The sequence below is a fragment of the Equus caballus genome, chromosome 24 (assembly GCF_041296265.1).
Source record: "Equus caballus isolate H_3958 breed thoroughbred chromosome 24, TB-T2T, whole genome shotgun sequence".
Taxonomy (NCBI): Eukaryota; Metazoa; Chordata; class Mammalia; order Perissodactyla; family Equidae; genus Equus; species Equus caballus.
Window position 1 is genome coordinate 57,367,951 of NC_091707.1, and position 14,335 is coordinate 57,382,285.

The 14,335-nt window shown below is 47.2% G+C and overlaps 1 protein-coding gene across 4 annotated transcripts in view; it reads right to left on the minus strand.

Annotated features, from left to right (window-relative positions):
• The window catches only part of CDC42BPB (CDC42 binding protein kinase beta), a 133,526-nt gene that overhangs the window by 8,897 nt on the left and 110,294 nt on the right, over positions 1-14,335 (minus strand). For 2 of the 4 annotated variants that reach the window (XR_011431894.1, XR_002803706.2), the window contains 10 exons: positions 13,621-13,702; positions 12,144-12,360; positions 11,862-11,924; positions 10,339-10,751; positions 6,884-6,981; positions 6,714-6,798; positions 6,423-6,540; positions 6,205-6,322; positions 5,529-5,634; positions 5,354-5,424 (listed from right to left, as the gene is read on the minus strand). Coding sequence is in view for 2 of the 4 variants with exons in the window: in XM_023628442.2 (XP_023484210.2) it covers positions 5,354-5,424; positions 5,529-5,634; positions 6,205-6,322; positions 6,423-6,540; positions 6,714-6,798; positions 6,884-6,981; positions 10,155-10,751; positions 11,862-11,924; positions 12,144-12,360; positions 13,621-13,702 (1,555 nt within the window). In the remaining 2 variants the exon portion in view is untranslated. Of the gene's footprint in view, positions 1-5,353; positions 5,425-5,528; positions 5,635-6,204; positions 6,323-6,422; positions 6,541-6,713; positions 6,799-6,883; positions 6,982-10,154; positions 10,752-11,861; positions 11,925-12,143; positions 12,361-13,620; positions 13,703-14,335 lie in introns of all 4 variants that reach the window. The other 2 variants (XM_023628442.2, XM_023628441.2) reach the window with 1 other exon arrangement.

Sequence of the window (14,335 nt, forward strand, 5' to 3'; positions counted from 1 at the left end):
TAGCCAAGACATGAAAGCAACGTAAGTGCCCATCAACAGATGAATGGATAAAGAAGTTGTGGTATATATATACAATGGAATACTACTCAGCTGCAAAACAGAACAAAATCATTCCATTTGCAATAACATGGATGGGCCTTGAGGGAATTATGTTAAGTGAAATAAGACAGTTAGAGAAGGATAATCTCTCTATGACTCCACTCATATGAGGAATTTAAAAATGTGGACAAAGAGAACAGGTTAGTGGCTACGAGGGGAAAGGTGGGGTTGGGGGTGGGCACAAAGGGTGAAGTGGTGCACCTACAACACGAATGACAAACATTAAGGTACAACTGAAATCACACAAGACTGTAACCTATCATTAACTCAATTTAAAAAAAAATCATGAGCAACTAAATAAAAAACAGGTAAACTGGATTTCATTAAAATTAGACACTTTTGTACATCAAAGGACATTATCAAGAATGTGAAAAGACAACCCACAGAATGGGAGAAAATATTTGTAAATAATATATTTGACGGAGGTCTAGTATTCAGATTATATGAAGAACTCTTACAATTTGACAAGAAAAAAATGAATAACCCAATTAAAAAATGGCAGAAGACCCGAATAGACATTTTTCCAAAGAAGGTGCACAAATGGCCAACAGCACATGAAAAAGACACTTGCCATCACTAATTAGGGAAATGCAAATCAAAACCACAATGAGATAAAACTTCACAACCCCTAGGATGGCTATCAAAAAAAAACCCCAAAAAACAAAAAACAAAAAAAGAAAATAACTGAATAACTGTTTGCAAAGACGTAAAGAAATTTTAACCTTCATACATTGCTGATGGGAATGTAAAATGATGCAGCTGCTGTGAAAATAATTTGGTAGTGCCTCAAAAAGTTAGACACAGAATTATCGTATGACCCAGAAATTCCACTTCTAGATACATACGCAAAAGAAGTGAAAAGCACTTAAACAAGTGTACACTTAAACAAATAAGTGTACACATATGTTCACAGCAGCATTATTCATAATAGCCCAAAGGTAGAAACTGCCCAAATGTCTATCAAAACGGACTGATGAATACATGAACTGTAGTATATCCATACAATGGAGTATTATTCAGCAACAAAAAGTAACCACCTACTAACTCATGCTACAACAGGGATGAATCTTCAAGACACGACACCAAGTGAAAGAAGCCAGACACGACAGGCCATGTAACGTATGATTCCATCTATATGAAACGCACACAAGAGGCAAATCCATACACAGAACAAAGACTGGCAGTTGCCAGGGGCCGGGGGAGGGAGGAACGAGGAGAAGCTGTTTAATGGGTAGGGGTTTTATTTTGGAGTAACGGAAATGTTTCAAACTAGATAGAGTTGGTGGTTGCACACCATTGTGAATGTACTAAACAGCCAGTGAAGTGTTTACTTTAAAATGGTTATATTATATGAATTTCACTTAAATTCAAAAGAGGAACAAACAAGGTCAGTGCAGGACAAACAGGTTCCCTGTTCCTCCGGAGGCAACACCCAGAGAAGGACACCACGTCCTCAGTATAGTACTCCAGTCTGGGACACACAATCTGAATCTCAAGACAAGGAAATGTCAGACAAACTCAAACTGAGGAGCATTCTAGAAAATAATAGACATGCTCTCTGCAAAAACATCATCATCATGCCAGAGAAAGAAAGACCCAAGGACTTATTGTAGAATAAAAGGGACTAAAAAGGGCAGCTGAACGCAATGTGATTGGGGGCTGGGTCCTGTACCAGAAAAAAGCACTTGAGGGCATTATGGAAACAACTGAAAGAACTGGAACATGCAGATTATTTTTATCAATTTGACAGCTGTACTCTGTAAGAGAATATGCTTGCTTTTAGGTAAAGTGGCATGATATATGCAACCTACTGATACAGTTCAGGAAAAGCGTGTGTTTGCGTGTGCGTGTACACATGCATGCTTATACATACTTATTTGTTAGTCCCTTGGGAGAACTGAGTGCCTGGGAGAGAGCTGTGGGGACTTTTCAAACTGTTTACCCAATTCAAAAACCAGAAAAGCCTTGACTGTGGGACATTTTGCAAAAGAACTGTACTTTTCATAGCAAATTCAATGTCATGAAAGATAAAAGGCTGGATACAGACTAAAGACGACTAAAGAGACATGACTACTCAATGCGATGCATGCCCCTTGAGTGGATTCTGGATTTAAGAAAGCTCTAGAGGACCCCACTGGGACAGCTGGGGGATCTGAATAGGAACAGTGCATAGGATGATGGTAGAGGAGTGACGTAAGCTCTTGAGAGTCGTCACTGTCATCGGGAGGTGACACCCTGGCTCCCAGGAGACATGTGCAGAAGTACTTAGGGGAATTGTGACGTTGCCCCTTGCTTTCTGCTACTTCTTCCCCCAAAAATCAAACAGGGAAAAATGCATTAGGTAAAGCTTATAGGGGTTGTTCACTTTACGAGTCTTGCAACTTTTCTGGAGGTTTGAAATTTTCAAAATTGACAAGTGAAGGGAAAAAAGTAAAATAACAAAAAAAAAAAAAAACCCAAGACCTATCTCTAAAGCCATCAATCTCAGGCAGTTTTAAGGGAGGTCTATGAAAGCTTCCAGGAAAGAAAATCCCTGTATTATAGCAACTAAGAGATGCAAACTTCCTAAGTGAGAGTTCAAGCAGGCACAGCCCTGAAAACAAGGCTGGCTAAGGAAGGCACAGAAAAAGAAAAGCACAGGTCAACTTTATTCATAAACACAGACGTAAAAATTGTCAACAAAATGTTCACAAACTGAATCAGTGTGCTAAAAAAGAATAATACGTCATGATCAAGAAGATTTATTCTCAGGATGCAAGAAAATCCACTCTCAAAAAAACCCATGAAAGTCACTTTGGAAAACATTAAAAAGCATCTGATTAATATCCATCACCCCTTCCTTATTGAGTCTTCCCAAGCTAGGAAGAGAAAAACACCTTCTCAGTCAGGTGAAAAGGTATTAGAAATGACAGGCAGCATCACTGCTAGTGGGAAACCCAGGCAGACGCACAGAGCCTATGGCGCCAGGGATGCAAACCTGCACGATTCAGGAGCCCCGGCCAGCATCCTGAGAGGCAACATTCACATTCACACACACACACACACTCACTCATACACACTCACTCACACTCCATCACAAACACACACACCCCAAGGTCAAAGAACAAAACTCCAAGGCCATCAACTGAATACCAGAACCAGTCAGAACTCAGTAAAGTGGCTGGACACAGAACATTGCAAAGTTACCAACTTGTACAGACACCAGCAATAACCACCAAACAGGGAGTGGAAGATTATACTCTACTCACAATGGCAACAAAAACCTTGAAATTCTTAAGAGTAAACTTACTAACCACCAACATGCACGACCTGTAGGATGGAAACCATTAATTGGAGAGACGCTCAAAGTTCCTGCATAGGAAAGGTCAAGATGGTGAATATCCCCCAAATTAACCTATGAATTCAACGTAACCTCAGTGAAAAGCTCAACTCAATTTTCACTTAATTATTAGGGAGCCAACAAGCTGGTTTTAAAGTTTACTTGGAAGAGAAAATAAAAAGTAGCTAAGAAATTGTTGAAAACAGGGAGCAAAGAGATTTGCTCTGTCAGATCTCATGTTACAGGTGTACTGGCACAGGAAAATAATCCATCCACTGGTGGAACAGAGGTTCCAGAAATAAAACATGTAAACAAAGGAATTTTAACATGTAATCAAGACATTTCAAGATGGAGGAAATTAAATGGTGCAGGGCCAGTGTGCCATCCACTTTAGAAAGACACAAGCTCAGGTCCTTGCCTATACTCACACAGACACTCAGACACTCACTCTTTCTCACACAGAGACATTTTCATGATACAATGACAAACAGAAAAGAAAACCCTGTCAAGCTCTCAAAAAGACAAGAGAATATTTATCTTAATTGAAAAAGATACAAACTGGACTGCATAAATATTAACAATTTCTGTGTAATAAGACACCCTTAAAAGACAAAATTAGAAGATTAGTGATACTGGGAAAAAGTATCTGCAACAGCTAACATCCACAACTTATAAAGAGTTTCTATAACTCAGTAAGAGAAAAAGCGCAATGACCCAATGGTAAGACGGTGAAGGTGCAGACCTTGAAGGAGGAAACGGCCAATTCACATTTGAAAAGATGACCAACCTCAGTAAAAATTAGGAATTTTTTTTGCCTTATTAGTCCAGCAGCTAATGTGAATACACAGTGTCCATGCCGGTGGTGCAGTTCGGGGAGAGTATTCAGCTCCTTGCCTGCCTCCTACAGAAATGCTCCGAAGGGCAGAAAGACCCTCGGGCACTCACTTTTGGGCTAGCCTCAGTGCTGGGCGTTTCTCACCTCATCTTCTCAAAAACCCTGCAGGCAGGAGCATTCTCACCCCCATCTCACACATGGGAAACTGAGGCACACCTCTACTGCATGAGGATGCTACCAACCACAGCAGGGTCTGGAAAGCCCAAAGAAAACCCGAGCCAGTGGCGGTTCTCCATGTTAGTCCCCCGCACTCTCATCCCAGTGGCCTTCAGAGGAGGAGGAGGGGGAGGAGAGGCCAACATGGAAGGCTCTCCAAGACGCACAAGGCCATTTGTACTTTAAAAAGAACGTACCTACTGGTACGTTACATCTAAGTGTATAGAACTACACAGAAAAGTCTAGAAGGAAGTTGGCTGGACTTTTCACACAAAGGCTTTCACTTCTCAGTCATGCAGAGTGATAGCCTAACCCACGGTCAGTGCCCAGGAGGAGAGTAGGGGCCCCAACACCTGCCCGCAGCCCCTCTGTGCTCAGGTACTCTCGGCAGCATTCTCTCTGGCCCAGACTCAGGGCAGCCACAGCTGGGGGCAGGGGAGAAGGGAGCAGGGGAGCCAGGTGACTCAGAAGCAGAGCCTGGAAGGAGGCCTGGCACAAGGCCATGGGGGCCTTGGTCTGACCAAGGGACTGTGCTGCTCAGGCCACTACACGGAGGTAGGAACCCACATCTTTTTCCCGCTGGGCTCAAGACCAAAGAGCCCATGTCACCTTCTCCCTCCCTCAGCACAGCCTGAAAAGTTGTGAGCGGGGAGTTTCAGGGGGCCTGGTGACAACCACCCAGGCCCCCACATCATCAGGCTGCTCTTCCTTCTGCGGGTGGTGACTCAGCTGCACTCCTCCCCAACCTCCTTCCAGAGCCCATGGGCCCCATATGGCTGCACCAGGAAAGATGAGCATCTTTCTCCAAAGGATGCTACTTTGACTCTCCTCCTGTATGGAGCTTCAGATACCTGGGCTGCATCCCTGTAACTGGCAAGTCTTACCTCTTTGTCAAAGTCCTGGTCGGGATCGGACATACTTCTCAGAGGCACAGCCACTCCAGGCTCTGATCCACCTATGGAACAAAGACGGCTGTCATCTTAGGGAAAAGCGTCAAGAGCTGAACCCAAAGTCTGGAGTCTCAGTATCCCAGGCCCCCGCCCTCAGTGCCCTCTGTACCTGACGAGGGCCACGAGATGTAGGGCTTGTTCCTGGGCAGAGGCTGCCGGGACAGGCTGGCAGGAGCAGGGCCAGGCCTTTCCTCCTGGGCAGGGGGCACAGCACTCTGGGCAGAGAGAACAACCTGTGAGCACACTCGGGGTGTCCTGGCTGGAAGCACAGGCCCCAGGGCAGAGCCATGTCTGACTCCAGCTGACCCAGCAGGCAGGCCAACTTTGTGGTGCAAAGTCTGCAGCACAGACCACGGCCAGGGCCCTGGGACCTCAATGAGCAAGACAGGGGTCTCTGGACAGTGATATCAGGTCAGTTTTGAGCTAAGAATTGGCAATGGCAATTTTAGGTCAAGTCAAATCCTATACGAAACACACTTTTTTAAGCAAAAAAGAAAAATTATGCTCCCTGATCGTACTAAGATGTGATTTAGAAATCACTGTTGATAGCCAATTGCCTTATGAAACACTAACAGACTGAAATGGTGACAGACACCTAACAAATACAAACATCCCCAATGTTCAGAGCTCCCAGGAGCAGAAGGGGTGAACTTGGGTGACTCAGAAATGCCTGCGAAGGAGTTCCCTCAGACAGCACGGGAGAGGCCAGGAAAGCCCTGCCAGTGTCACAGACACAACTCTGCCCTGCAGCAGGGGTGCCCCACCCACCCTCCCGTTGAGCTCACCAGAGGCAGGTCCATGAGCACCTGCATCCCGTCACCAGGGCCCATGTGAGCCACGTGGTTGAAGTTGGTTGGGTTGGATATCATTTTGGATCTCAATTCTGGGTCTCTAAGCATCTCTCTGGGGAGAAGAAAATATTTTTGAGATTCACAATATGTAAACTCTTGGCTCTACCACCCGCCCTCCTTGGTGAGGCCGCTGGCCGGGATCCAGCTCTTACCGCCGCTGCTGCAGTCTCTCCTCCTCCGGCACCTTGAACACAAATCGCCTCTTGCTTCTGGTCCTGAGCATCTGCTTCTTGCTGTTATCGGAGGTGTCGGGCACGTTGAGAACTGCTCCTGCAGGAATGAAGAATGACGCCTGCAGTCACGAGCGGCCTCGTGTGGGATGGAGAGGGTACAGGGGTGGGGAGGACAAAGGGTGTGAGGGGGAAGGGCCGTGCGTGTCGGTGACAGACAGATGACAGGTAATCCCTCCTTCCCTCCACGTCTCTCTGCTGAGAGAGGCCTACCGGAGAACTTGCTCTTGAAGTAGATCAAGCGGGGAGGCTCACAGTTGAGGAGGTTGAGGGTGCCCTCAGAGTTCAGGGGTCTTATCTGTGTTGGAAACCAGAGAGGGACGGTAGCTGCGCAGCCGGCGGCAGAGCGGCAGGAGACTGCCCGCCCCGGCCCGGGGCCTTACCCTCCGCAGGCCGATGGTCTGAACCCACTCCATGGTGCGCACGTCAAAGACATCCACGCCGTACTCGCTGTACACCGTGACGTGCGAGGGGCTGCAACCTGGCGCAGATGGGGCAAAGCAAGGTGAGCAAGCTAGGCTGGACCCAGATTGGCACCCTCCACCTGGGAGGGTGGCGGCAAGACCCCGACCCCTTGGGACTTCAGAAGGCGGGCCGCACCTCCCTCGGCTCGGGTGGTCCCAACTGGGTTGAACCGTAGATACTGCCCCACTCTCACTCTAGAATGAACCTTCACTCCAAAGTTCAGACAAACACACCAATGCCTAAGTGCTTCACCATCCTCTGTAACTAGAGAGCATTTTAAATACCACAGCATAGATGCTGGCAATGACGTGTTTATCTGATATGATTATTGCAAAAGCTCATTACTCCAGGCTCCACACATCTAAAATTCAGGTAGGGCCCAAACGTTCTGTTTTATGAGGCAAATTCCTTAAGAGATGCCAAGAAGTCAGGTTTCCAGGTAAACATTTAAAATTTCCACACCAAAACTACCGCTAAGCTCTGGGGCAACAATGTTGCCCATATGCGCACCACACTCACACACTGGCCTTCTCTCTGTGAAGCTGGCCCTTTCGGAAGGTTTTCAGGCATCCCGTTTGCAGTCTGGTCTGAACACACACCTGAGTGTCAGCAATTACTTTCCTGCAATGAGCTCTGGAGTTGGTGCTGCCTCTCCTTTCTCGTTCTAAGTGATGGTACACTGTCAGGTTGTGACAGAAAACCTACTAACGTACCAAAGACATGAGATCAAAGACTGCTGGCCCATTAGGCATTTGAAGTTTAAGGGGACTTTCCCCACATTTAGAACAGTGGTAAAAAATATCTGGGGTTCGGCTTGGTGGTGTAGTGGTTAAGTTCGCATGCTCTGCTTCGGCAGCCCATGGTTCGTGGGTTTGGATCCCAGAAGCAGACCCACACATCGCTCATCAAACCGTGCTGTGGTGGTGTCCCACGTATAAAATAGAGGAAGGTTGGCACAGATGTTAGTTCAGGGACAATCTTCCTCAAGCAAAAACAGGAAGATTAGCAACGGATGTTAGCTCAGGGCCAATCTTCCTCACCCCAAAATAAATAAATAAATAAATAAATTTTAAAAATCTGAACTCTGTGAAAGAGGGAAAGCAGCAGTGGACGTCTGCTTCTCTTTGGTCATCCTGTCAGGGATGACGAAGTCATGGTATGAGGCACGCTGATTGTTGTTACACTCAACCTCGCTGGCTGTCATGAACATCCCTGGCATTATTCTGCAGAAACGCTGAGCCATGCAGATGGCTCCAGTTCAGCCCTGGTATCTGGTCCTTCTACCTTCAAGGGTTCAAAGTGAATCTTTATCATGTCACTCTACTAACTGAAGATGAATTTTTAAAAAGCTTTGCAATGTTGCTATTACCGATTCCAAATGGGCTACGTGATCAGCCCTTTGCTTTTGAATATAAAAAAGAAAAAAAATGGGATTTGGGAAGTAGACAATAGATGCTGGAACTAGTCACCAAACTTCTCAGAAGTGACATTTCAGACAAACCATGAGACCTTTTTGAGTGGTACACGCAAAAAAGATGGTCAGAGAAACCAGAGTCCCTGAATTAACTTCCAACCTGGGGGCTTCTGGGCCAGCTCCTCCTACTTGTGAATGTGTGGGACTTCATCTGTGAGGAGCCAGGAAGAGATCTGTGCATACGATTTGCTAGATAAAGTGATGAACTAAAATGTCTAGGCTAATGAAAAATCTAAACTAAAAAGTGAGTACCAATGGAAAGAGCATGGGCTGTGGAGTCTGACAGATCTGAGTTGGAACCCGCAAGTCACTTCACCTCTGTGGCCCTTTGACTACACCTGCCCTCCATGGCCAGAAGGGAGTGAGAGCACACATGAGTGTTTGGCACAGCGCTTGGAACAAGCAGGCCATAGAGAATTTTAGTTCTTTATCCTGAAAGTTACTTATTTTTTGCCACCTCTGAAATTGATTTGGCGTCTGTACTGCATATACGGGAGGGAAAAAAAGACCCACAAAGGTGGAGAGAGAACTGGAATCAGAGAACACAAGAACATGAGGCAGCCGCACTGGGTCACTCACGGCTGAGATTATAAACACACTGCACTGCAGCCTTTTTGACATTCTACTTTTCAAAAAGTTAGAGTTCTAGAGGAAAAGGCCCTGTCAAGCAGGGATCTCGTGTGGTTTTGAGGCCATGCCTACAGAGGCTGCTCATGAAGATGATGGAGAGTGGCAGGCAAGAGACCAGGAGGAGCAGTGTCAAGGCCTGGCTGCACTCCTAAGGGCTCTGGGTGGCCTGCACCAGGGCTAACGCAGGCGGGAAACATCCAGTGAGCTCCTGTGAGCTGAAGGTTGGCAGCCCACCTAACGGGACTGGGCTCCTAGTCCCAATGCCCTTGTGTACTCTGCCAGTTTGCAAAGGGCAGTACTTCTAGATAATTAAGGAAAAGTACGACACCCACCCCCCATCCCCACAACCCCATCCCCTGCCAGCTCAAAAATCCATGTGCCCCTGTTGCTAGTCTAATTACTCCCTGCTTCCTGTCTGACATTCTGGTTCGACAGTGCAGGCTACCTCGATATACTGACCAGGTTGGAATTTGAGGTTTAGGGTCTTTTTAAAAGTAATTAGACAGCAGGCAGGAGGGAAGTGCCCCCTGTGGAGCCCAGATGCCAAGGGCCTTGCTCACCAGGCTCTCAGGCCTTCATGACTTCCGCCCAGCGACATCATTCATATGGAAAGCCACTTAAACTAAGCAAATTAAGAAACTCAACTGTTTGCCAGAATAGCTCCTACCACGCTCAGAAAAAAGTTTGTCCCAAGGAGGACTCTACCCTGGACATCAGAGCTGAATTTTTTCTGGCCACCAAAAACCCTTAGTTTGTTTTTATCACTGTAAGTTTATAAATTACTGCCGTCAGGTTCTTCGGGGCTCCTGCAAACCCTTGGAGAGAGAAAAGCGCTGGCAGGTGGGAGGCTGGCTCAAGAAGTCAGGCCTGCGGCCGACCTGCGAGCCCACCCACTGCAGGTCTGAGATGTGGTGTTAGGACCATACCTTCTATTGCAGAAAACGACGGAGCCCACCTCTCCTGACGCCTCTCTAATTACTTAGCTAAGGGAACTGGAAGACAAACCAAAGCAAAATAGAACACATGCTGACTGTTGATGTGAAAAGCAGCAACAGGGATATGGCAACAGAAAAACATATACATACTACAGGCAACAGGCGCTGCAGGCCACATGAGCTCCTGCATGCGTGACCTCCGACCTTGTGGGTCCACGTACAGTCCCATGTGGCTGAAGCAAAGCAGGTACTCCTCACTTTTGAGCTCCACAGCACAAAGGGCATCAAAAGACTGTTGTGAGAGGAACGTAAGCGAGGGGTCATTGGGATTTACCAGGTTTAGAGCCTGCCCATCTCCCTGGGTGCTCAACAGAGAGAACCCAGAAGGGTAGCCAACACAGAGCTTGTCCTTGACCACGGCCATCCACTGTACATTGCCAGGGGCCCCAATTTCATTGAACTTCCTGTGGAAAGGCTTAGTTCTCAGGATCTCATAGCAAAGGACCAGCCGTTTCACTGCTACAAACAGGCAGGTGGAAGAGCTCTTCTTCAGTGTCGCTGTTGCTATGAGCTGACAGCCTTTTGTTTCCGGAAGCTTGATGTCAACATTACTTTCCCCGCCATCAAAGGAAGACCAGGGACAGAGATGGACGTGGTGGTTCCGGCCGCAGAGGAGGACGGCGATCCTTTCTTTGGGAGCAAGCTCAATCTGGTACACTTTCTTGTAGTCAGCAACACGGAGGATCACTGCAGGAAGGAGGCCGAGGGTAAGGACCGACCATCAGTATCTCAAACCGACTCAAGGGCATCTGCTAAAGGCCCAGGAGTGCCCCTCCGCTCCCTTCCCAGTGCAGTCAGCCGGGGGGAGAACAGCCTCACTGCACTCTACAGTAGGTGCCTCTGCCTCCGCCAACCTCACTGTCATGCAGACTACAAGGGCTGCCATCCTAACACCTCTATGTCTCTGCTCCGTGTCCGCTCACATACACCCTGGAGGCACAGGGCCCTGGTTGTGCCTTTGGGGAACAAAAGGCTGTCTCCAACCTCACTGAATCCTCAGATAAACTCTCTGAAAGCACTCACCTGCTCACCGGGCCCCTAAATTAACCCAATACCCCCGATACCCTAACTGGACCATGGATCAGGACCTCCACTCAGGGCTCTCCAGGCCAGAGGCCTTGGTCTGCACCCCCTCCTCCATGTCGTCCAGTGTGCTGAAACACCAGGCTCATCAGGAAGGAAATGCTGCCCTCCACAGATCAGCTCCTTATTCCTTAGGGGAGGCTCCCAGAGCCTTGTGCAGGGCCCAGGGCCAGTTCTTGGCTCCGGGGTTTCTAGCTCTAGACCCTGGGCAGTGAAGAGAGGAGATGTGGGGATAATTTTGTCTTTTCTTGCTGGGAAGAATGAAATGTCAAAATTTGAAGAAAGGAAGCAAAGTTTTACTAAGGCCTCAGTGCATCCAGGAATTCAGTAAGCGTTCCTCCTCAGGGAAGCTCTCCCTGCCCCCAACTCCCTACTGAATCCTCTCCTTGAAGAACTTAATGAATGCAACATGCTCTCGAGACTGGTCTTTGTGCTCTACTGAACCTGCGGGGTGGGAGCCTGGGCCCCAGCCTGAGGCACTAGTGGACACTCAACAGACGCTGTTGAATGTCTGTCTTATCTGTTGCAGGTTATTTTTCTCAGCTGTTTGCCTTTCCCTTTCTTTATAAAGTGCTCTGACACGGTGACTTGATTTACATGTCCAGTGAATCCATCTGTACCCGTACAAGTGCCTACTATTGATGCTGTGCTGGTCTGCACTAACCAGGCGTGACCCGAGACATCACAGGATGGACAACAGCCCTGCTCACTCACCATCGCGGGTCACCTCTATGACATAGAGCCCTTCTTCCAAGCCAACTGCAATCCTGTCTCCATCTGTAGAGGCGAGTAAGAACAACATAAAGAAAACCAGTACTGTCAGCACAGATCACTGGCTTCTTAAAACGTGGAGAAACCATAAATTCAAGTGGACAACACAACTGTGATCTTAATCTGTTGGAATGTTCAGATCAGGCACTATGGTAACATTTGAAATACTCCGCTTTTTCACACTTAAAGAACATGGCGCCTCCCCACTCGGCATCTGAAACGTACCCACGATGGCAGCTGTGAGGACGGCCTTGATGAGAGGCAGCGAGCTGTCGTAGGCCTCCTGTGGAATATGCACGAGCTGATTCCTTAGGCGGTTCTTATGAAGGATAGACTGGAGTCCTTCTAGTATCCCAACCCACTTCCTCTTTTCATTCTCATTTTCTGTCAGAATGAGCAGTGAGCTGGTCTTAGAAGGTGTACCTAAGAGAGAGGCTGTCACCTTAATGACAAAAAACAAAACAGACAGAGAGAAGAACCATAAGACAACCAAACCACACTAAACAGATGGCCACATCCTTGGCCGGGACATCGTTTCAGCTAGAGGTGAAGAACAGGAAGGGTGCACTTTCCAGAGCGCTCTGACTCAAGGGCGATCATCAGGGTTAAAAGTCTTGACTCTGGGTCTTTGTTCCGAGTTGCCTGTAGAGGTGAGCTCTGCTGCTGCTGTAAATGGGCAGGGGCATAGGTACAGACATGGCACCCTGCTTCCCCTCCTTGTCAGATTTTAGTTAATTCTGCCCTTGCCAAAACTGTGTTGTAAATGTCCATTTTAAAACTGCTTTCTTGAATGCTCTTATTATAATTAAAAAACAAATTCTCAGAACGCATCCAGGGAAAACAGGATCTCAAATAAAAACACTCTGCCCAAACATACCTCCCCATGAGCATTCCCTGAGCACTCATCAGGAAACCTGGAGAGTTCTATTTGCCACAAAATGATCATCTTTTAAGCACACAACGATGGCAATTTTCTATATTGTATACAGAGGCAGTTTCTGACTAGAGATGCGATTTAATAAAAATGATTCATAGACTTAGTTTTGCAGACAATCAAAATTTTACTATATTTAGAAAAATTCCTAGCAGAGGGGGTTGGGAGGTGATTCTTTCCCTCATCTACAACCTTCTAGAAGCTTCCTAATGCCACAATATCTAACACTGACTCAGCAGGGGAACTCTCCATCTCAGTCAAAAACATGCTGATGAGCAATGCCTACTTATTTTTTCCTGTTTTGCTCCAGTTAATGATCAGTAAATCCTAGGGAGGAAGCTGAAGTGGTACATTTCATCTATAATCAACCGTGAGGTGCTTCCAGCATCAAGCACACTGTGACTACAGTAACTGAGATAGAGACCAAGAAGCATATAGGATGGAAAGGGAGGGCCAGTGACGTGGAGGCACATGGGGCCCTGGGAAGAAGCTGGCAGGGAGGCGCCCCAATAAGAGGGGCACCACTGTGTGCAGACAGGGGTCTGCTGCTCAATGAGGGTGAGGTGTGAGGGCGGGGTGGACAAACTCAGTGTGTGGGAGGAGATGTGGAGCAAGACAGGAAGGTGAAGAAACGGGTGGTCCATTCTGGATGTGTACTAGCCCCTTGCTATGGCACAATGAAATGCTCAGAACCATTTTATTTTAACCACGTGATTTTTTTTTTTTAATGATTAATGAAACATCTCTAAAAAACAGAAAAAAAAATACCCTGAATATGCACGGAATATCTCGGCGTGAAGCATGTATGACATCTGAAGCCAGGACTGAGCTCACGGAGAATTCTTCATCTCTGGTAAGAAACAGAACATTCAAAACATCGGGAAAGAAATGCGCACACAGGGCCCTGTCCTCCACCCTCTGGTACTACATATCTTATGAGAGAGGACACTTTCATGACTCTGTTTTCCAGAATATAAGGGAGGCCCCTTGCCTCCCCCTAGATAAGAAGAAGATGCTTACACCGACAAAGCCAACAAATGGACTCGAGAATCCTGCATGTGTTTCCATAATTAGGGATGTTTGAAAATAAAAGCCCCTTCCCTGAGTCGCACTGTGTCAGACTCTTCCACGGTTACAAATACCACATCGGTGATGCAGCCTGTACTTGGCTACAATCAGGCAGCCACTTGGTAATCACTTTTGAAGAAGGGGAATAAAATGTGCTGAGATAATAATGGAATATCTCCAATATGCTGTATGTCCAACGCGCTGTCCCTGGGACATCTGCCAGCAGCCTCTGCACTGCAAGGGCAGGGCACACCTGTGCACAGCAAGGGACAAGCAGGATCACTTGCGGACTTTTCCAAAATACTGGTGCCCAGCCGTTCATCCCGCCCCGTGGCCTGGGGACACGGAAAGCGGAAACCGCTGTGGAGGTGATTCTGCTACACCTTTGTTCTTCAATCAATCATTGGGGGTCCTC